Genomic DNA, 22168 nt, shown 5'->3' with positions numbered 1-22168 from the left:
GTGGCAGTGTGCAACAGTGGATAAGACATTGGACCGAGGAGTCAAGAAGACCTGGGTTCAAATCCCATCTTAGACACTATTTGTGTGACACTAAACCAAGTTACCAGTTCTCTGTGTCTCAGTTTCCTCATCTGTAAAACGAAGTCTTTACAAGTCTGTGACATCTATGGTTATCCCTTCTAGTTCTAAAACTTAAGACCCTAGGATCTCATACAGCACTTGAGAAATATTTGAAACTGCAAATGTAGAGATTAGGGAAATCTTTCTCTGTTCCTTTCTCCCCAAATATCAAGCCCCCTTGCATCCCTCCTTCTCCCTTTAATGAAATTGAATAAACAATGAAGAGAGCCAAACGTGTATTCACCTGTCAAGTTTGGGATTATCTTGCCTTTCCCTTTGTTGTTCAAATCTCAGTTTTAATCCTTTAAATGTCTGTACATAATCTACATCTTCCAGTGCTTTCCAGTAATTTTCAATTACATGAGCTGTTAATGATTTTATATCTTCCTACAGAAAAGAATTATAATCATAAACCAAAAGAGGGAAATGTTATTTTAAAAGGATTCTGAAGTTTTATATCTGGCTGAAATGTAGCAAATATAGCAATCTAATTATTAAAATTAAAAAAAGTCTATGTGAATTCCTTTTAAATAAAGAGCAATAATTTCAGTCATGTTTAAACTGAATTATCACCAAACAGGTGTAAAAAGAAAAATAAACACCAGATTATCAGATTTAAGTGTTGAAATGTAGTGTTAAAATACCAACTTTAGGGACTATTAACTGAAAATGTACTTTAGAATTATTTCTGTGATGTCTACATGATGAAGTCATTATTTAAAAAAATAAAAATAAAACCCCCAGGAAAAAAATTAACAAAAAAGTAATTATTTAAAGGTCAACAGTATACTTGCTTTCAATTGATTGCCTATTCTCTTAAAATGATTATCACACTATTCATCATAAAAATTACTGTTTTTAAAACTGTCTTATAAAAGAGTTATACTACTTCTCAAGAAGATTGTTTAATTTCTATGCTAAATTTGGAACCGAGTACAGTACGAACTTTAAAAAAATTATTTAAAAAATACTTAGAATTTAAGAAACACATACGCAATCTGTCAAAACACTCTCTCCCAACAGTACAATATAGCAAAGTCATTTTGAAATCATAAAAATTATTTCAAATACATCCAATTATTAAAATACAATAAAAGTTAATAAAATACAATAAAAGTTAGAGGACCCACCACTCTAATAAATTCAAACATCTCTATAATGGCAGAGTTCATTAAATTGTATCGGGATCCATTGTTGAGAAATGCTTTGACTACTGGTTCAAATAAAAAGCTTTTCATTATGTATCGGTTGTAGAATTCATCTTTCAACCCAATGATCTTTCTCTTAAAACGAAGGGCACCTGCAACACAGAAGCAAGACTATTTAAAACCACAAACCATTCCCATGATTTATGCTTTTATAAAGAGAAAGAAATTAATCCATGTTAACAGTTAACATATACATTCCTTGTACTGAGGAGTTCACATTTCTGAAAAAGTTAAAGAAAAAAACCCACAACACACCCCAAATATGTTATTAAGAAACAATCTCTAAAGTCCCAACAGATTTTATTAGACACGAGTTTCTGCATTGTAAACATTTTCAAACTTTAGTTAACCAGATAAGCTCCAAACCTAGGGCAATTTTCAAATTTTGGTTTTTATCAGTGATTAAAATTCCAGGAACAAAATTGTTACACTTGTGACCAAAATATGATTTATATTTTAATCAAGAGTGATGAAAATCTAATACATTAACTTATTGTGTTTCCTACCTAACACCAGCATATTTTAATAATATCCTTTTACGTGCTAAAAGCAGAAAATACTGTTTTTAGAAGGGTATTTTAGCTATGAAATTTGATGGATTTTCTAGGCTTCAACTTTTCAAATGTTTCAAAATGGCTTCAACTTGGACACTCCATTAAAAAAAAAAAAACTTCACTTGAAATATGAATTTACATAAGGTGTAATAAAACCCAGAAGAATTTGCCTTCCAACAATTTAGGAACAAACTTTGAGGATATTCTTTAAAATTTGTTAATCTAGTCTTATCTCAGCGAGTATGCTTTTAAAAATTTTTTTCTAGTTTTCCATTTTTTTTTTTTTTTTTTTTTTTTTTTACAATTAATTAGGCTTTAACTTACAGATCAAGAGATATATTCACATCTTGAAGTATGGGGAGTTACTTGGTTAAGTCACCATTCGTCAAGATCCAAATATACTCTGACAACTAGACTTCAACAAAGCCCTCTTTTCCTAAACCAAATCATCAGTAAGTTAATGCCCCAGTTATTGTAAACAGTTTAAAAAAGCATACTCACTTCATGCAGTCACATCGTCTTCGGTTGTCAAGATTAAATATTGTGTTTGTTTTTTTGATTCTTTGGAGATCATGGAAGTGGCTCGTTAAATTGCCAATTTGTTATTAATCAAGTCCTTCATGAGCAGGTAGCCAGGCAACCATGTTGACACGGTTTCTGGGTGGGAAGGCAGAGGAGTAAAGCAGCTCAATTTTTCTTCAGTTGGCAGAAAAGAGGTCCACAAGTGAATGCCAAATTAGGTACAGGTGATTATAAACTGCTCTCTAACAATAACTTATTCAAGAGCGTTTCTTTCAAAAGAAACACTCTCTGGGTAGGGAGTTTAAAAATAGTTTATATAATAGTAACTGCATTTAATTTGTTTTTAACTACTATTTTGAAATACATGAGCATGGTGAAGTAGACAGTTTAAAATTAGAATAGACAGGGAGACATTTTTCTCTGCAATTACTAAGTCAAAACCTAAAAAGTTTTTTTTGTTTTGTTTTGGTTTATTTTTCCCCAAAGTAGCAACACTAAAAATTAAGTGTTTTTACTTCAGATAACCAAATGAAGCACAATGAGGCAGAGATAAGATGTTCCTCAAATATATTTAGGGCTTAGGTTAAAGTTTTAAAATTGGCCAAATTAAATAAAACTATTATGATATTTATGTTGGCAGCTGGACAGAATCTGTCTGAAAACTTGTATTCTATAAATAAATACATTCATTCTAAATTCTCCAGAGTTCAATAATCACTGTGATGACTCCCCAAGAATTTCATATCGCATATTTATAGATTCTGATGACTTGCAATATGGATATTACTAATCTTAATATAAGGAAGGGCACCTAACTACCCCTAGTTCTTATATAAAAGGCAGTTCTAATAATAAAATTTCCAAATTTCCCCAGATAACCTTCAACTTGTTGTATCAAGAAATGACTTATGCAAATATTCATATTTATTTTTGCTGAGGCAGTTGGGGTTAAGTGACTTGCCCAGGGTCACACAGCTAGGAAGTGTTAAGTGTCTGAGGTCACATTTGAACTCAGGTCCTCCTGACTTCAGGGCTGGTGCTCTAGCCACTACACCACCTAGCTGCCCCTCAACCACCACCTTTTACCAAATTATTATTTTTCTAAATTGCCAGAGTTATGTTTTTAGTAAAATATTTCCCATACATTTCATTATAAAATGAACAATGTTTTTTATTTGAGCATAAAAGGTCTTGAGAATTGTTTATATAATCATGCGGTTTTCTAACTGACTAAATAGAAACCTATGTTATGGAGTATTTTTCTTTACTTCAGTATAAAAGATATACATTTCAAAAAAAACCAAACAAATGAATGATTATAGCTAGAAACATCACAAGGTAAAACTTCAAGATTTTAAGCCCGATATATAGGAAAATAACAGTACTGTTTATGCTATACTTAAGTGTGGAAATATGCTGGTTTTTCCCCCCAAATCACAATGTCTAAATATGGTTGTATCCAAATTGGTAGATCAATCATAAAATATAGAATAAATCGTAAATAAAAGTATAGTGATGGTAAAGAAAATTTCAACTAAATTCAAGTCATTTTTATATTTAATCTTGGAATATATTTGTATATGGGTGGAAATGAAAGTGTTTTAATGCTAATAATTCTGAGAATTCAGAGTGCATACTCAAGTAATTGTTGTTAATGTTTTTTTGAAATTTAAACTTTATTCTTCAGACTAACGAAAATTTCCTGTGATGTCAATATACCATTTGCTGGTGTTTATAATACCCCAAATTTGTGAGTTTTTGAAGAAATACTAAGTTGCTGTCCTCAATGTACAGACAGCTCTCCCAACTGAATGTTTTAGAGATGCTAAGCTTCCCTGATAGGAATCCTGAGGAGATACCGATTTAAAGTAGGTGAGTGATTATTCCATACTTGCTATGTAGACTGGTACACAAAGTCAACATTAAAATAAAACTTGTATTGACTGTAACAGTTTTGCTGATATTATCACTTAGCCAGCACTTGTAATATGTATAACAAAGTCCTAATTGCTTTTTCTCAACTGACACATATCAAAAAATATAGAAGCAACTTTAAAGCCATACCACAAAACTGCACTAAGCAGGAACCAGAAATTTGTTTTCCATACAAATACATGTCAATATTTCCATGCTTCATTATCATTTGGAATGATATAAACAAGCTTTATTTAAGCTCATTTCTCTTGTACTTAAGAGGTCTTCCTTTATACATTTCACTAACTGACTAACCTAGAGGATGAATATAATAGTAAAGAGATGCAATATACACTGTTTTGCTGACTCATCTGCCAAATAAGTCACCAGTACTAGTGAAATACTTAAAATAATGGCTGAAAGGAATCAAGATAATATCAAGAAAGAATCCAAATAAATAGAGCAGGAAATAATTTCTAAAATTATGATAGCAAGACAAAAGGGATTGAGAACTGACCGCATATGCTCTTAAATGAATGTGTGCATATATATATATATATGTAATACACACACACACACAAATGTACATAATACATTACATTACATTTAACTATGCATACAGAACAAGTAACAAATATCCTGAGAGAAACAATGTGAAATCCCTCAAAAATAACATGGTGATAGTAAACTCAAGTTCTAATTTCAGCAATTCAGTAGACAAGTACTTATGCACCAAATCTGATTTTTTAAAAACACATTGAAAAAAAGAAATTAACCATTATCAAGTTTTTGTTTTTTATTTAGCCTCTAGGAATGGATGGTTCTGGATCTAGAAATTTAAAAATTTAAAAATGAGTATTATATGTCAACTAATTACTTGACTAGACTAACATCAATATATTCATTAACTACTTTATTGTAAACAATATCCAGAATTAAGAATTATAGTTCAGTCAAACTAAGTATTGAAAGATAATAGATTTTGAAGGTTCACCTGGACAAATACTTATGAAGCACCCACTTTTCATAAATGTATTAGATGCTTTAAAAAAAAAAAAAAAAAAAAACCACACACACACACACACACACAAAAAAAAAAAACCCTAATTCTTATTCTGAAAACACTTATACAATCTACTTGATGTGGGAGGTATGGGGAGAAGAGGAGAGAAATGCAATACATACAAGTGAGTAGAATTCAGTGGAATTTGAAGAGGGAGAGAGAGCACTGTCAAATAGAACCAGGAGTAAAAGACTTTGGAAAAGTGGTGGCACTACAGTTGAACCTTGAAAGAAGAGAATTCTGGCAATCAAAGATGGGATGGAAAAGGAGGTAGGGCTTCCCAGGCACAGGAGACAGTTTATACTAATGCTTGATGATAGGGGATAGAAAAAGGTCTTCAAATGAGGAGCCACTGACTATGTTTTATAGTAAGGAACAACCACCTTATCTTAGGAGTAACAAACAAATCTATCTTACAAAAATTACTATTGCAACTATATGGCAAATAGAAGAATGGAATTAAGAAGACCAGATAAAAATTGAGGAATTAAATGCTAGTGGCTGCCTTGACAAAAATGGAATTAGGAGTTAGCTGAGGTGTGTAACAGAGCACTGGGCCTGCAGGCATGACCGAGTTAAAATTTGACAATTACTAGCTGTATGACCTTGCTGGTCAAGTCACTTCACTTGTCTGCCTCAGTTTTCCTCAAATGTAAAGTGAGGATAACAAGCAGCTACCTCACAGGGTTGTTGTGAGGGAGGATTAATTGAAACAATAATTGTAAAATGTTAACAGTGACTAGTATACAACAGATGGTGAATAAATGCTTTTCCTCCCCATTCCTCAAATTGATAGACTTAAGAAATGATAATTTCTTGGCTGAAATATAGGTGAAGACATAGAAGAGTTCTAAAACATGGAGCAGGTAGCTAAGTAGTGAAGTAGATAAAGCTCCAAGTCTGGAATCAGAAGACAAATTCAAATCTGGCTTCAAACATTTACCAGCTGTCTAACGCTGGCAAGTCAAATTAATCCTGTATGTCTCTGTCTTAGTTCCTCATCTATGAAATAAGCTAGAGAACAAAATGGTAAACCACTCCAATATCTTTACTAAGAAAATCCTAAATCGGTCATAGAGAGTTGGACATGACTGAAAAACAAAGGTATGAAAAGACAAGATGGTCAAGCTCCAGCCAATGGCTTCAAATTTTGCAGGAAAAGTTTAAAAAAGGCCAAGGTATTCTATTAAGAAAAGAGGTACATATAATGATGGCAGAGAAAAGATATTTAGAGTAAGGGAGCTGAGAGACAGTATAAACAGCCTAAGAAAAGGTATGTTATAATAACATATAAAGAAAATTAGAGTCAAGAAAAAAATAAAAGGATTTCTACACAAAAGTGGGAGTCAAGCTGCTAACTAAATTTTGGGGAATTTTGGGAAATCAGAAGGGACTTAAAGATTAATCTGTTTACTTTCTACATGGAAAGATAATACTTGTAACTCATAAGAACTTTCTGATTATAAGGGCAGTTAGGAGTATATATCACACAGAGGACACAATTCTAAGTTGAATATGAAAGGATAATATCCAAAAAAAATTAAATTGAGGGGTGAGAGGAATATATTGGGATAAAGGGAAAGATAGAATTGTGTAAATTATCTGTCAAGTCAAGAAAAGGCTTTTATACTAAAGAAAGGAGGGGAGGAGAATTGAGTGAACCTTACTTTCATCAGAACTGGCTCAAAAAGAAAATAACATGCACACTAAGTACAGTATATTTACCCTATACTCTGCAGAAAAGTTGGAGGAAAAGACGATCTGAGAATGGATGAAGAGTAGTAAGAGAGCATATTGGGGGAAAGAATGGTCAGAAGCAAAATACTTTTGAGGAGGGACAGGATGAACGGAAAGAACAGAATAAGTGGGTAGGAAAGAAATAAATATTTTTCCACAACAACCTCCAGCCCAATTTTTAGGTTATTTCAAATTAGTGTATTGAAAGACTTTTTACTGACATCTTCAGAAATAATGATGATGGGCATTTATAATATTAAAGAGTAGATGTAAGTGATACTTGAGAGCTTCTTTTCATTTAATAATGCACAGGCATTGCCAAAAAAAAGTTATTTTTGTGTTGTTTCCCTCATTATAATGGTGAATTCTTTAAAGGCATGGAGTATTTTTACCTTTCTTTGTATCCCCATGCTTAGCATAATAGGTGCTTAATAAATGCTAGCTGACTTGAAAAAACAAACTATATTTCTATCAGATGCAGTTAACATATTTCCCGGACTTCCTTAAAAAGTAAACAGTATGGGGCAGTTAGGTAGTGCAGTGGATAGAGCACCAGCCCTGAAGTCTGGAGAACCCGAGTTGAAATCTGGCCTTGGACACTCAATACTTCCTAGCTATGTGACCCTGGGCAAGTCACTTAAGCCCAATTGCCTCAGGAAAAAAAAAAAAAAGCAAACAGTATGAGAAATAAAGTAAATTAGGATTCATGTAAGGCATAAACAGTAATGGAACAAACAAGGAATGAAAACTGACAAGAAAAAAGTTTGGGAGGACAAAGCAGGAACCAAATGAACAGGGACTGGAATTTGCACCAACAAAAATAAGAAGCAGAAGAAAACAATGGAATGAAAAGATAGGAATATGTGATCATACTAGAGAATCTCAAGAGTTCAAAGTCATAGAGATGGCAGCTTATTGGTGAAATTCCTGTGGGATGACTAAGACCAGATGAAGTAGGTGGTCATATGAGTTTAGGAGACTAATGAATGAGAGTTCAGAATGTTCCAAGTAATATCAGAGTATGTACTGAACTTGATAAAGAGAAAGAGAGCTGTTAGCACAAGGATCTAGGCAAAGTAATAGATACATGAAATAAACTTCAAAGTATGAAAAGTTTCTGAGTGACAGTAATATAGGGAGCATAACAGCGATATTAATAAAGAAATATGCCAACTTGTCCTAGAATGTTAAAGGAAAGGAAGGTGGTCAGCGAGCTAGACTATGAAAAGATATTTATCTATGATGAAGGGGAATTTCTTACCAATAGAGACAGGATTCCGTGGGGTGAAATGGAAAGATGACAGAAATGGAAACAATAAAACAAAAGGAAAAGAACAAAGGAAACAAGGAAGGTAGGTGGTAAATGGAGAGGGATATTATTTAATGAAAATGAGACTATCAGAAGTAGGAGGGCTGGGCTTTTTGTTTTTCCTTTGAGGAGGCAACTATGAATCACAGGGATTGAGAAATAAGAATTGTAAATTTGTTAGCAAAGGACTGAGTAAGTTCCAGGTGATTGGGGTGGTACTCACCTTTTAGTATTCTATAATATTGGAAGTGGGATGTTGGAAACGTCAAAGTATTAGAGTAAGAGTTAACCAAAATATGGGCTTTACTCCACCAACATTCAATGGTCACTGTAGTCTGCCCATTCCAGAACATTAAAAGTAATCAATAATCTGCATACATATTTATTGATTATTCTAGAATTAAGAGGGGGAAATAAAACCATTTGATACCAATAATATTATATAGTAACCCTTATACAATGGTACTCACTGATCCTACTAGAAAAGTAACACTTACATAATGCCAAGAAAGCATGCTTTGAGGCCATGAGAACTAGGACTCTCCGTAGGATATCCTTATTAATAATGTAATTCTTTATGTGGTAGGTATGGTGCTCCACGCAGAATGTTAACAATTCCAACACAAGTGCCAATAACTGGGCAGTTTGAAAGTCATCTAAAATAAATAAATGTAATTATGAAAAATTCTTTATTGTGACAGTATTTCTTTGCTCCCAAAATGAGTTAATATAAGTATATAACAAGTTTAAAATTTCTGAAGTCATACAGCTTTACATCAAAATATCCATTCAAATCTTCTATAAAGAGAAATATGTAGAAAAAAAAAGCATCTTGACTTCTAAATAATAGGAGCACAAGTTAAGGTAAAAAAGTCGTTCAAGTTAAGTCACAATGTAACCATAAATTTTACAACTGTTTAATTTTTATTTTAAAAGTAGGTAGATCAAGTACTCTTTGTTTTAATTCATCTCAACAAATAATTGTATTTATTTGTATTAGGTATTTGTATTACTTTTAATTAGGAACTGAAGTTGAAGTTTTTGGTAATTTAAAGAAAATCACTGCAACTGGTATATAAGTTCTCCAAAGTACAATGTAGAAGAGCTAAACAAATTAAGAAAATTGAACTGTTCTTACCAGGAAAGAATAAGGCAATACAACTATCCAAATTATTTAAATATTCTCAAATCATCTCCTTTACCTTTATAAATGCAAGTAAAGCATAAATATTATTTACCAAAAAAAGTCCTAAAAGGATATCACAAAAATAGTACAGCAAAAACAAACTTTTCTATGTCTCTTAGAGGTCTTGTAGTATTAAGAACCATGAAATATTAATTTTAAGATTCCAAGGAAAAATTAGTATTAGAATTCAACAAGTTTCAATTGCTACTTTGAACTTCAAATCAAAATCAGAGAATTTAAAAACAATTAACAATTATAAACAATTTCTCTGAGTCACCTTACCTTTTTTTTTGTTTTTTTTTTAATTTAATAGTCTTTTATTTACAAGTTATATGCATGGGTAACTTTACAGCATTAACAATTACCAAAGCTCTTGTTCCAATTTTTCACCTCTTACCCCCCACTCCCTCCCCCAGATGGCAGGATGACCAGTAGATGTTAAATATATTAAAATATAAATTAGATACACAATAAGTATACATGACCAAACCGTTATTTTGCTGTACAAAAAGTATCAGTGAGTCACCTTACCTTTACTAGGTTTCTCCTCTGTTGTGTTTGCCAGCAAGGGGGCCGTAAGAACATGCATGCAATGCTTATAGAAGAAACCCAGAAATTCAGTCTTTTCAGTTTTCTAAGGAATTAAAGAAACTTTTATGAACTTTAATTGCACAGATAAGAGTCTTAATCACCAATAACAGAAGTATTATGATAACTATGAAACTTACAAAATCTAAGAAGTGCAAAAAATAATTGTTGCTTACATTGGCAGTGGCTAGCATGTTCTCTGGGTCAACTAAAGTTCGAAGCAGACCCATAAGTTGGACTGCTCCTCCAAGTTCAGGATCTGTATCACAAATCATATGCTCTATAATAAGGTTGATAAGTAGGATATCCTGTTGAGAAGAATACATACAAAAGGGTCCATTATTATGGGACGAAAGGGATATTTTTGAAAACATTAAAATAAACTACAGCATTAATTTTTACTACTCTTCTAACTCTAATATTTCCTCCTATGGTTAAAACAATGTAATAGAAAGGGAAACCGATTTAAATCTTTAAAGGACTATAATTTTAAGTACAAAATTGCACGATATTAATAAAACACCATGGAAACTAATAGCTGATGTTTTCAAGTGCCTTTTTTGTGTCCTTGACCAGTAAATCACATAAAAAGTGGAGGAAAAAATGGGAGGAAATTCAGTAGGAAAAAAAACAGTTCACTCTTGTATACCATGGGGGAAACAGGTATAGAAGCAAGATAGCCTTGTTTTTAAAGAGGATAGAAAATGGGAATAGGCATGTGTGCTACATATGGAGTAGATGCTAAAAATATATACTAGCTACATCAGGTACATTGATGAACAATTACCTGATATTAATATGAAAAGGTATAACCCATTTTCCATGATGTCCAGATTATAGGAACTTAATAAACGTTTGCTTATTTTAGATATGTGGCCTGCAGCAATAATAACTCAAGTTTTTAACAAAAACTATGTTTATAAAATTTTTTAATGATAATTAAATTATTAACAATTAATGATTTAATGCTATAACTTAAACAAAATTCTAAAAATAAAAGATTAACAGTAATTTAAGGATATTTTAAAAGATATCTCAAATAAGATGGTTTTAGGAATAAGAGCAAGGAGCAATGATTCACAATTAAAATAGAAAAATCAAAGTTGACAAATTAAGAGTATCAACATAAATTCCAGTTTATTTTAACATATTAAAATCACCAAAGGAACATTCTGCTATTATGATAGAAAAGAAAAAAAAAAAATCCACATTTTCAAATGAAATTATTTGTCATTTAAAAAGAGATTTCATTATCCGTTACTTGAAGAGGGGGGAAAAAACCCCCAACATATTTCTTCTCTGGGTTAGGCAAGCAGAATCAGAAACACCATTAATTTTAATTTAATTTAACTTAAAATGCTTCCTTTTAAAAGTTTATAAAATTATTTTAGAAATATATTCCTGGCAAATAGAAATTCTCCTTGTTAAGTTATTAATAATCTTCATAAAGACAATTAGAAACTAAATAAGGACAAGGCAAGAAAGCAAGTAAATGGCAGAACAAGAAATAAACCTGATTCTCAGGATTTTTTAAATGAAAACATGCATTAACAACTAATGAATCCAAAAGATAAGTGTTAAATTTGTACAAGGATACAAGACAATATTTGATTGCTTTACCACTGGTTAGGTTGGGTAGGCCTATACTCTTTCCTCTTTCTCATTTAAAAATATCCAGAACTTAAATCTTTAAGAAATATTTACTATTAGTGCAAATAATATTTACCTTGTTGGTTATTTTTTGCTCTGTTAACTTCTTACTTACATCATCGTTCTGTTGTGCCTCCTGCATGACAAACTCTCGTACCATGGATGGATTATATTCAACCAAGTATGAGAATATATCAGTAGCAGCACTTCGCACCTGTGCATCATCCATACCCTGTAGATTAAAAAGTACTTTTCTTTTTCTAAAAAAATATGGAACACGGGAGACAAACATATTTGGGGCATTCTTTTTATAACTTCTAATGTCTGTTCAATTTTAAAATCTTAGCTGACATAAGGTTTCAGTGTTAGAAATGAAAAATCATTAACAGAATTTTGAATCTGAGTGTCAATTTACTAAGTCTTAAAAAAAATTTTTTTGCCTGAAATACCCAATATTGAATAGTAGAATTTTGTCCAGTTGATAATTTGCTTTTAGAGACTTCTTTACTTCTAATTCTCTTTTCAGTCTGCTTCCTCTCTCCCATTTAAAAATATCCAGACAAGTTATCTTGTCTATCTAACAATGATTCTGCCCTCAGGACTGCTCAGTGATTGCTGAATCCCTGCCTGGGGATCCTCACTTTACCTCCAGCTGCCTTCTTTGGTCTGTTCTATCTCCCTACCAGCTTTGTTGTCCATATAGAAATATGTTGTCCATATATAAATATCTCTACCCTTTTTATATTCTGTCTTTCCTATTAGAATGTACATTTCTGAGATTAGGTACCACCTTGTTTTCTTGTTTTTGTATTCCCAGAGCTCATCACAGTGCCTGGCACATAGTAAATGCTTAATAAATGCTCTTATGATTCAAATGTACTATTCATTGAGACACATCAAATATCTAATTCACAGAAATGTCAAAAGCTCATAAAGCTCTACTTTAAAAGGGTTTAGTAGAATCGATGTTAAAAAAAAAAAAAAAAAAACACCCAGTTCTTGTTTATAACAATTAGGAATTGGAGAAAATGAAATAAACTTACAAGGATGACTTCTAGAGCTGGTAGAATACCCATACTTGACAATGTCTTAAAAAAAGCATCTCTGTTTTGAGGTTGTAACGTTTGGGAAAATGCACAGAACTCTTTAAGAAAATTAACCTGAAATTAAGAAAAAATATTAGTGAACAGAAGAGTTGAATGTTAATTGTTTTACATCATTTTCATAACATCTAATTTCTTACCAATTCTTGTCTCTTTTCTTCATCTGTTGCCTCATCTGTTAGTTGTGCGAACAAATCTGTCAAAAACTTTTCATCTTCCTATAATAACAAATGACAACCACTAAAAAATTAATGCTCAAAATGCAATCTTAAGATAATAGCTACAATGTAAGGTTATCATGGAAAGGATGGTAATGGAATAAAATTATCATTTCAAAGAACATAACTTTAAATCTCTAGCTGAATGCATTTAATTTTAACAATAATTTTCTGATATAGTAACCCCTACCATTATATCAGCTCAACTAAATCAAAAATCAAGAAGGCAAATTTCAATCTACTGTTACTAGCTATATAATATTACACTTCAAAGGTAAGTGCTTAGAAGGCAAACTCACCAAATTAGCAGGTGAAAGAAATCTAAGGATCTCTAACTGGATGATAGGATTAAAAAAAAAAAGATCTCAATAAGCCAAAAAGTTGACTTAAACATGAGCATTTCCTTATATAAAACCAGAAAAGGAGACTGCACATAACACAAACTATTACGTATCATTTTTAAAAATTATGCAACAGTAGTTCAATATTGAGAATACCCTTTTGAACCTCCTTTTGCTCTCCCGTGTATTTATAAATGTTTCATTGAAATTTTTTTTGGCATCACTACCACTGCTCCCTCAATTCCTTCCATAAAAACCCCTCCCCCAAGGCAGCTATATATGGCAGATAGAAGAGTAGCCTTGAACTCCAAGGCTTCAGACATTTAACACCTTCTAGATATGTGATCCTGGGCAAGCCATTTATTCCCAATTGTCACACACACACACACACACACACACACACACACACCCCAACAACAAAGACAAACAAATACGCTTCTATCTGTTTTCCTTTTAAAAAAATTGTACTTGGGCAAAACAAATCTACACATTGACTCTGTATATATGATTCATCAATATACGAGAAAGCATATTGATAAAGTCTTTAATACAAGTTTTTTTTTTTAAAAAATCAGTGCCATTAATTCAAAGGAGAAAGAAAACATAGCAGTTCATCTAGAAGTTTTAGGGGGTCTTTGAATTGCAATGAGCCAATATTGGAATGTGAAAGTCAAGAAAGCTAATTCAATCTTCAGATGAATTAAGAAGGATATATGATCCAGCACTAGGGAGATGATAGTTATGCTTTACTCTGCCCTAATTAAGAGCACACCAAAAATACGATGTTTAATTTTGGATACCATGTTTTACAAAAGCATAGATAAACGGGAGAAAATTCAGAAGAGAATTACCAGGATGAAGGATTTCAACATCAGCTGAAGGAACTAAGAATATTTAGACTGAAAAGATATAGCTTAAGTACTCAAAGGGGTATAAAGTGAAAAGGGGATTTGATGTATTTTACTTGGTTCCAGAGGAACTAAGAGCAATGGGTGTAAAATGACGTGAAGAAAAAGTTCCTCAAAAAATAAATAAATAAATAAATAAAAATCTGTGTTATCCAAAGGTAAAATCAGTTGCCTGAGGTACTGAGTTACTCCTAAATGGGGAAAGGGGGGGAGGGCTGGATTGGTAAACTTTCTGTTAAGAGTAGAAGGAATTTGTTTTTCAGATATGTGTTGGACTAGATGACCTGAGGTCTCTTTCAGCTCTTGAGATACTGTGACATGCACATCACTTTAATACTAATTAATAGATTTAATACTCTGTGCTCTCTTCAACAATGAGATGATCCAAATCAGTTCCAAATGTTAAGTAATGAAGAGAACCAGCTACACCCAGTAAAAGAACTATGGGAAATGAGTGTGGACCACAACACAGATTTCCACTGTTATTGTTTGCTTGCATTTTTATTATTCTTCTCAGGTTACTTTTTATGTTCTAAATCTGATTTTTCTTGTGCAGCAAGATAACTGTATGAATATGTATACATATATTGTATTTAATAACATGTATTGGACTTCCTGCCATGTAGGGCCAAAGGGGAAAGGAGGGGTAAAATTAGAACAGAAGGTTTTACAAGGGTCAATGATGAAAAATTATCCAAGCATATGCTTTGCAAATAAAAAGCTATTTAAAAAAAAGATTTAATACTTTGTACTATTTTTATCTTATTTCCTTTGTTTGATTTTTCTTGTGGTTTTTTCCTTTTGTTTTGATCTTTTTTTTCCACAACATGATCCAAGGAAATATGTTTAAAATAACTGTACATGTATAACCTATATCAGAATGCTTGAGGGGTTAGGATAAGGAAGGTGAGAAAAAAACTACTCAAAATGAATACTGAAAACTACACATACATGTAATTGGGGGGGAAAAAAAGGAAAAAAAAAACAGCATAGGGGCAAGCAAAAAAAAGTTTAATGCTTTGTTAGAAAATTTTAAAATGCATTTCTCATTTACTTCAAATAATTTAGATATACTGTTTTAGAAAGTCATAGCAGAAGTAATTTCCACATGGCTAGAAAATTATTTAAATGGACAAATATCATCGCCAATAATGAATAAACAATAAGTTTTAAGTGCTTACTTAAGTGATCAGGAATATGAAGAACTTCAGGCACAGTGCTAATGGCTGAGGACACCAAGAGAGACAAAAACTGCCCCTACCCTCAGAGTTCAGTCTAATAGGAAGACAATGTACAATTATCAATGTACATATATAATTATAAGTGGGAAGTAATCTTAGAAGGTAAGTACTAGCAGTGAGTAGTGAAGGTGACTAGGAAAGGCCTCTGGTAGAAGTGGGATTTGAGCTAAGTTTTGAAAGGAACCAAGGGAACTAGGAGGTAGACATGAGAAGAATATAAAGAATCTAAGAATCATTGAGATGGAGATGCTAACCATGAGAACTTATGAGCTCTCCAAATGAAACCAGCCCTGCACATAACCTGTTATGTAATTTAAAAAAAAAAAAAAGATATGTAACAGTAGTTCTAATATTGAGAATACCCTTTTGCTCTCCCGTATATTTATAAACGTTTTGCTGAAATTTTGGGGGGCATCACTATGACTGCCCCCCAATTCCTTCCATAAAAACCCCTCCTGAGGCAGCTAGATAATGCAGTAGAGGTAGACAGCGAAAAGGACCAGCAAGGATACTCATAGTTAGTGAATGAGACCTACAAGAAAATCTAGCAAAGAATGGAAGAAGAGGTAGAAAGGGGTCATTAGGTAGCACTAGTCAGGAGTATCCAAGTTCAAATCTAGCCTCGGACACTAATTGTATGATCCTAGGCAAGTCAATTAACCCTGACTTATATAGCCATGATTAATGAAAATGACTAAAAGAGAAATATCCAAGTTCAAATCTAGCCTTGGACACTAATTGTATGATCCTAGGCAAGTCAATTAACCCTGACTTATATAGCCATGATTAATGAAAATGACTAAAAGAGAAATACTTATAAAAATATCTTTTTAATGATATTTTTATGATTATATAATTATCATAAAATATATGTAATATATACCCAGCAAAGAAACATAGATGAAAAAGATCAATACTGAACTATAGGAAAATGGGCAAACTCATACGTTATTAATACAATTATTTATTGGTCCAGCCATTCTGGAAAGAAATCTGTTATTAGTCTAAGAAAAGGAAGAAAATGAACAAATACTTTGACCCAAAAACTCTGCAAGGTGTACAGTTTAAATCAACTAATAGGCATTATGCACTTACTATGTGCCAAAAAGTATGCTAAGCACTGAAGATGAAAAAAAAAAAAAAAAAAATCTATCTTCAAGAATCTCACTTTCTAATGGAGGAAAAATATGTTCATCAGAACATACAAGATAAATACAAATTATACAGAAGTTAATTTTAAGAGTTAGCTCTAGTAGTTGAGAAAAAGCTTTTTGAAGATGACATGAAATGAGTCTTAAAGGAAACCTTGAGTTATTATAACAGGAGACTGAGAAATAAAGCTGTCCAGGCATGGGAACAATAAATAGAAAGGCAGAGAGACAGGAGATTGAATGTCCTATGTAAGAAATACCAAGAGGGTGAGTAATATGGGAAGATTCAGTGTATACAGAAAGGAGAAGAATGTGAAAAGTTTGGAAATGTAGAAAGGAGACAAGTTATGAAGGGCTTTATCCTGGGTAAAACCACTGGATGGATCAAGTCAAGACTTACACTTTCAGAAAATCAATTTGGTAGCTAAGTGAAGGACAGATTTTAGCAACTGGTTGAATTTGACAAGTGAGCAAGAAAGAGTCAAAGTGACATCAAGATGGTATTTAGGAGACCCAGTTCAAAATGAACAACTAATCAAAAATATACAAAGTATTAATTTATTCTGTTCTACTATGATAAGGCACCAGTTTAAAAGTACAGTTAAACTTAAGAAAATTCAACTAACTGATCAACTGTGATAGACTTGGCTCTTTTCAACAATGAGGTGATTCAGGCCAATTCCGACAGAGATGATAGAGAGCACCATCTGCATCCACAGAGCAAACTATGGGGCCTGAATGTAGACCACTACAAAGTATTTTCACTGTCATTATTTGCTTGCTTTTTTCTTTCTTTTGATCTGATTTTTCTTGTCCAGCATGATAAATGTGTGAATAAGTTTAGAAGAATTACACATCTTGCAAACCTATATTGGTTTGTTTGTTGACTAGGTAAAGGGAAAGGTGAAGAGGGAGGGGAAAAAACTTGGAATACAAGGTTTTGCAGGGATGAATGTTTGAAAACTATCTTTGCATATATTTTGAAAAGTATAAACCATTATTATAACCAAAAAAACCCCCCCCAAAAACCTATTCTCCTTAGAAATGTATTTTAAAATGAGGATGACAACACTGTCCAAAACGTAAACTATCAAAAGCAAAAACCTTTGAAAAAAGGACAATTACAGGAGCTTTATAATAATTTTATGAATGGAGCTTTTTAAATACCAATTAATAAAAAGTTCCAATTAATATGACATTTTTTCCAAGTTTTCTTTTAAAATAAACATACAAATTCAGTCTTATACTTGATGAAAAACAAAGTTAACTTATTAAATTTTTGATCTGACTTACCTGCAACATACCAACAATTTCTACTTTATTAAAAAAGATGAAAGAATGAAGTGTTGATAACATGTTTTCCTCAAAAACTGAAGGGGTGGGTAGAACCATATCTTGTATATACTGAACTCTGTAGGTTTGGTGAATTTTCTGCTTTAGCTCAGGATCTGATATAGGAATCACTTCTTTAAATTTGGCTGTTTTTGTAAGAAATTCCCTGTGTTTCCGTGGCTGTGATAGAGAAGGATCATATTCTAGGCAGCCAATTACATCCATTATGCATTCCTCAGAAAACATAACTTCAAAAAGTGCAGTTCGATTCAAGAGGAAGATTCCCTTGATAATTTCATATAAGTGGTGTAGTCCTTCAATATTTTCCAAGTCCTCACACACATGAAAAAGTTCCAAGAGCTTTTTAATATAGCCCTCGTTTTCCAGTGCTAGTGCGAGTTTTTCACGACGAAGGGGGGAAGGTAAAGAAGATGCCACAAGTTCAGCAATTTCCTCAAGTCGACTTAATTCACAAGATGGCAATTCCAAACCTGGTGATGACATATCATCAAAACGTTCCTCTTCAGATTCATCCACAAGATCCTGAGTAATATCCACAGAAGGGTCTTTTCCTTGAACCTGGTAAAAAAGAAAGAATTCTATAAAATACATGTAAATTATGCACTAGAACAGACTTCAAAAATGATAAGACACATTCTTAGACTTTTACAAAAGGTATTTTTTTTATCAAGAAGAAATTAGTAACTATAATTTTCAATGAGTCTCTAAAACTAAATTGAAACACAAAACAATTCCTAGTTTTTCCCATTGCAAAGCAGAAGTAAAAAGAAAACTTTTATTTAAAATAACTGCAGACATTATAGAATACTTGGAAGTCTACCTATCCAGACAAAGCCCAAGGACTGTATGAGCACAATTACAAAAAACTTTACCCAAATAAAGACAGATCTAAATAACTGGAAAAATATTAACTACCAATGGATAGGCCAAGTCAATATAATGAAATAATGAAAATGACAAGTCTATTATTCATTGCTTATAGCAAAAAAAAAAAAAAAAGGAACTAAATTAAAAAAAAAGTTAATAGTATTAAAGGAATCGATGAAAAATGTAAAGAAAGGAGGTCTACTACTACTAACAGATTTCGAACTATAATACAAAGTTATTAATTATCAAAACAATGTAGTGCTGGCTAAATGGTGAAATAGATTAGGTACACAATACATACTGATAAATGACCATAGTAATCTCGTATTTGATTCAAACCTAAAGATCTCCCTTGGAAGCAATAACTCACCATCTGAAAAAATTGCTGAAAAAAACTGCAGTTTGACAAGACACTGGAAATAGACCAACATCTAATACCAAAATAAGGTCAAAATGTGTAAATAACTTGGACAAAAAGGGTGAAACTGCAAGTAAATTAGGGGAACATGGAAAAAATTTCCTGTTAGGTCTATGGATAAGAGAAAAATTTGTGACAGAGGATCCTGGGAAATTAAAAAGGTTTTTGTGAAAAGCAAAACTGATGGAACTAAAATGAGAAGAAAAGCAGGAAACCTGGGATAGGGGAATTTTATAGGAAAGTTCTTTAATCAAGAATTCATTTTTCAAACATCCATATCAACTGGGGAATTTGGCTCAATTGATATATGACTTGATTTTATATATATATATATATATATATACACACACACACACACACACATATATATATCATATATCAATTGAGCCAAATATATATGCAGTTTACAGCAAAAGAAATCAAAATTACCAAAATCACTTGTAAAAATGGTTGGTTAGAGAAAGGCAAATGAAAACTACTTTATACCTATTGGACTGCTATAACAAACAGAAGAGGGAAATGATACATGCTAGAGAGAATGTGGGGAAAAAGATACACTCATATATTACTTGGTAGTGTTGTGGAATGGTCCAATCATTCCAAAGAACAATTTGAAACTTTGTCCAAGCAGCTATAAAATTGTGCATACCCTTTGATTCAGCAAAAATCTATATCCCAGAGATGAAAAAAAAAAAAAAAAAAAAAAGATATAGGACCTTTATGTATGAAAATACTTATACAAGCTATTTTTGTGGTGGCAAAAAACTGGAAACTGAGGGGATCTTCATCAATTGGAGAATGGCTAAACATTATGTGTTATACGATTATGATGAAGTACTATTATACTATAAAAATGAGATGGCTGGCTGGCTTAGAAAAACCTGGGAGACTTTGTGATGATCGATTGTGAAAGACTTAGCAACTCTATTCAAGACAATGATCCAGAGAACACATGATGAACAACATTATCCACCTTCAGAGAAGCGATACACTTTTGAAAAACTTCTGTCATTTTATTTTTCTGCCCTCATCTCCTGTTGCGATATGGCTAATGTGGAAACGTTTTGTATGACCTCACACTGACTGCCTCCTCACTGAGTGAAGGGAGAGACTGGAAGAAAGGAGAGAATTTGGGATTTTTTTTAAATCAATGCTAGAAATAATCAAAACCTTTTTCAATGTATTCCATTATTTTGATGCATAAACTTAATTCTCCTAAACTATTTTTTCATGAATCTTTAAAGGCCAATTTTCAGTGTTCATAGTACTCTCTACAGGAAAACACTCTGGAATTCCTCACCCTTCTCTTCTCCCAGGTGGAGACATCCATAACTCTACATAATCTATATCCAAATAGGTTGTCAAATCTTGGACTTCAATATTATTCTAATTCTATTATCAGTTTATAGAATTTATATTTATATGAATAGCCTATCAGGCAGGCTATTTAGAGCAGAAGAAGATGTAAAAATATACAAGACAATAAAGGAAGTTAGGATGCCATCCAATATTCTAAATATTGACTGACCATCATTTCTCCCTTAATCATGGGTATGAATATATTCATCCCTAGTTAAATACATGTGTTGACTTTTTAAACTCTAAAAAAATTCTGAAGTGCACCAATTGTGATGAAGAAGGCTCAATTAAGTACAGCATCAGTTCATGTAAGTTTTCCCAGGCTTTTCTGAAATCAGCCTGTTCATATCACTTCTTATAGAACAATAATTTTCCCTTATAGTCATAAACCATAACTGATTCAGCCATTTCCTATTTGATGGGTATCCACTCAATTTCCAATTCCTTGCTACCACAATAAGAGTTGCTACCAGCATTTTGCACAATCGGCAATGCTGTGTTTCCTTCCCGATTCCCTATCTGGTTCCCCATAAGCCATTTAAACCGTTTTTCTCTTTTTCTAAGTTCCCACACATTTCCATCTATCTTTCCTTTCAGATGAGGACCTTGCCTTTTATCTTACCGAACAAAACAATACATAAGTTATGTTCAACAGAAATTTCCTCTTCTCTTATCCTTTCATCTCAATTTTTTGACACCATCAATTACTCCTTCCTCCTATTCCCTAGTCTCTTGATGAATAGTGGACTTCTTGGACTTCTCCTTACTAGGGCCTTTTTCTTCTTTCTGGTTTCCTGAAGCTAATCTCTCAGGGTTCTCCTCCTATTCATAAGACTATTTTAGAGGCGATATGGGAAAACATGGACACTCACTAGTGCATTGTTTAGAGGTTGTGAAATGATCCAACCATCTGGAGAGCAATATGGAACTATGCCCTAAAGGGGTATAAAAACTGCATACCTTTTGACACAGCAGAGCAACTACTGCATCTGTATTCCAAGGAAACCATAAAGAAGGGAAAAGGACCCACATGAACACAAATATTTGTAGCAGCTACTTTTGTGACAGCAAGGAATTAATCAAATGCCCATCAATTGGGGAATAGATGAATAAGTTGTGGTATATGAAGATAATGGAATATTATTGTTCTATAAAAAATGAACAAAGCTGATTTTAGAAAGACCCGGAAAGATTTACATGATAGGATGCCGAGCAAAACAACCCAAACCAGGAATACATTGTGTACAAAGATTAAGAATGTACGATGATCAACTATGAAAGACTTGATTGTTCAATCTCAATAGACTTTCGACAGAAAATGTCATTTGCATTCAGAAAAAGAACCACGGGGGTGTTCC

At 32.5% G+C, this 22168-nt stretch overlaps 1 protein-coding gene across 4 annotated transcripts in view; it reads right to left on the bottom strand.

Moving 5' to 3' along the window:
• PPP4R3A (protein phosphatase 4 regulatory subunit 3A) overlaps window positions 1–22168 on the bottom strand; it is a 62127-nt gene that overhangs the window by 4272 nt on the left and 35687 nt on the right. For 3 of the 4 annotated variants that reach the window (XM_031952343.1, XM_031952346.1, XM_031952342.1), the window contains exons 4-12: window positions 18107–18724; window positions 13095–13172; window positions 12895–13011; window positions 11928–12083; window positions 10378–10509; window positions 10145–10247; window positions 8925–9083; window positions 1251–1420; window positions 365–507 (exon numbers count right to left, since the gene is read on the bottom strand). In XM_031952343.1, the coding sequence (XP_031808203.1) occupies window positions 365–507; window positions 1251–1420; window positions 8925–9083; window positions 10145–10247; window positions 10378–10509; window positions 11928–12083; window positions 12895–13011; window positions 13095–13172; window positions 18107–18724 (1676 nt within the window). The remainder of the gene's footprint in view (window positions 1–364; window positions 508–1250; window positions 1421–8924; window positions 9084–10144; window positions 10248–10377; window positions 10510–11927; window positions 12084–12894; window positions 13012–13094; window positions 13173–18106; window positions 18725–22168) is intronic. The other variant, XM_031952345.1, reaches the window with a different exon arrangement.

This window comes from Sarcophilus harrisii, chromosome 2 (genome assembly GCF_902635505.1).
Source record: "Sarcophilus harrisii chromosome 2, mSarHar1.11, whole genome shotgun sequence".
NCBI lineage: Eukaryota > Metazoa > Chordata > Mammalia > Dasyuromorphia > Dasyuridae > Sarcophilus > Sarcophilus harrisii.
The sequence above is the reverse complement of the archived record's forward strand: the minus strand, read 5'-3'. Positions and strand labels throughout refer to the sequence as shown.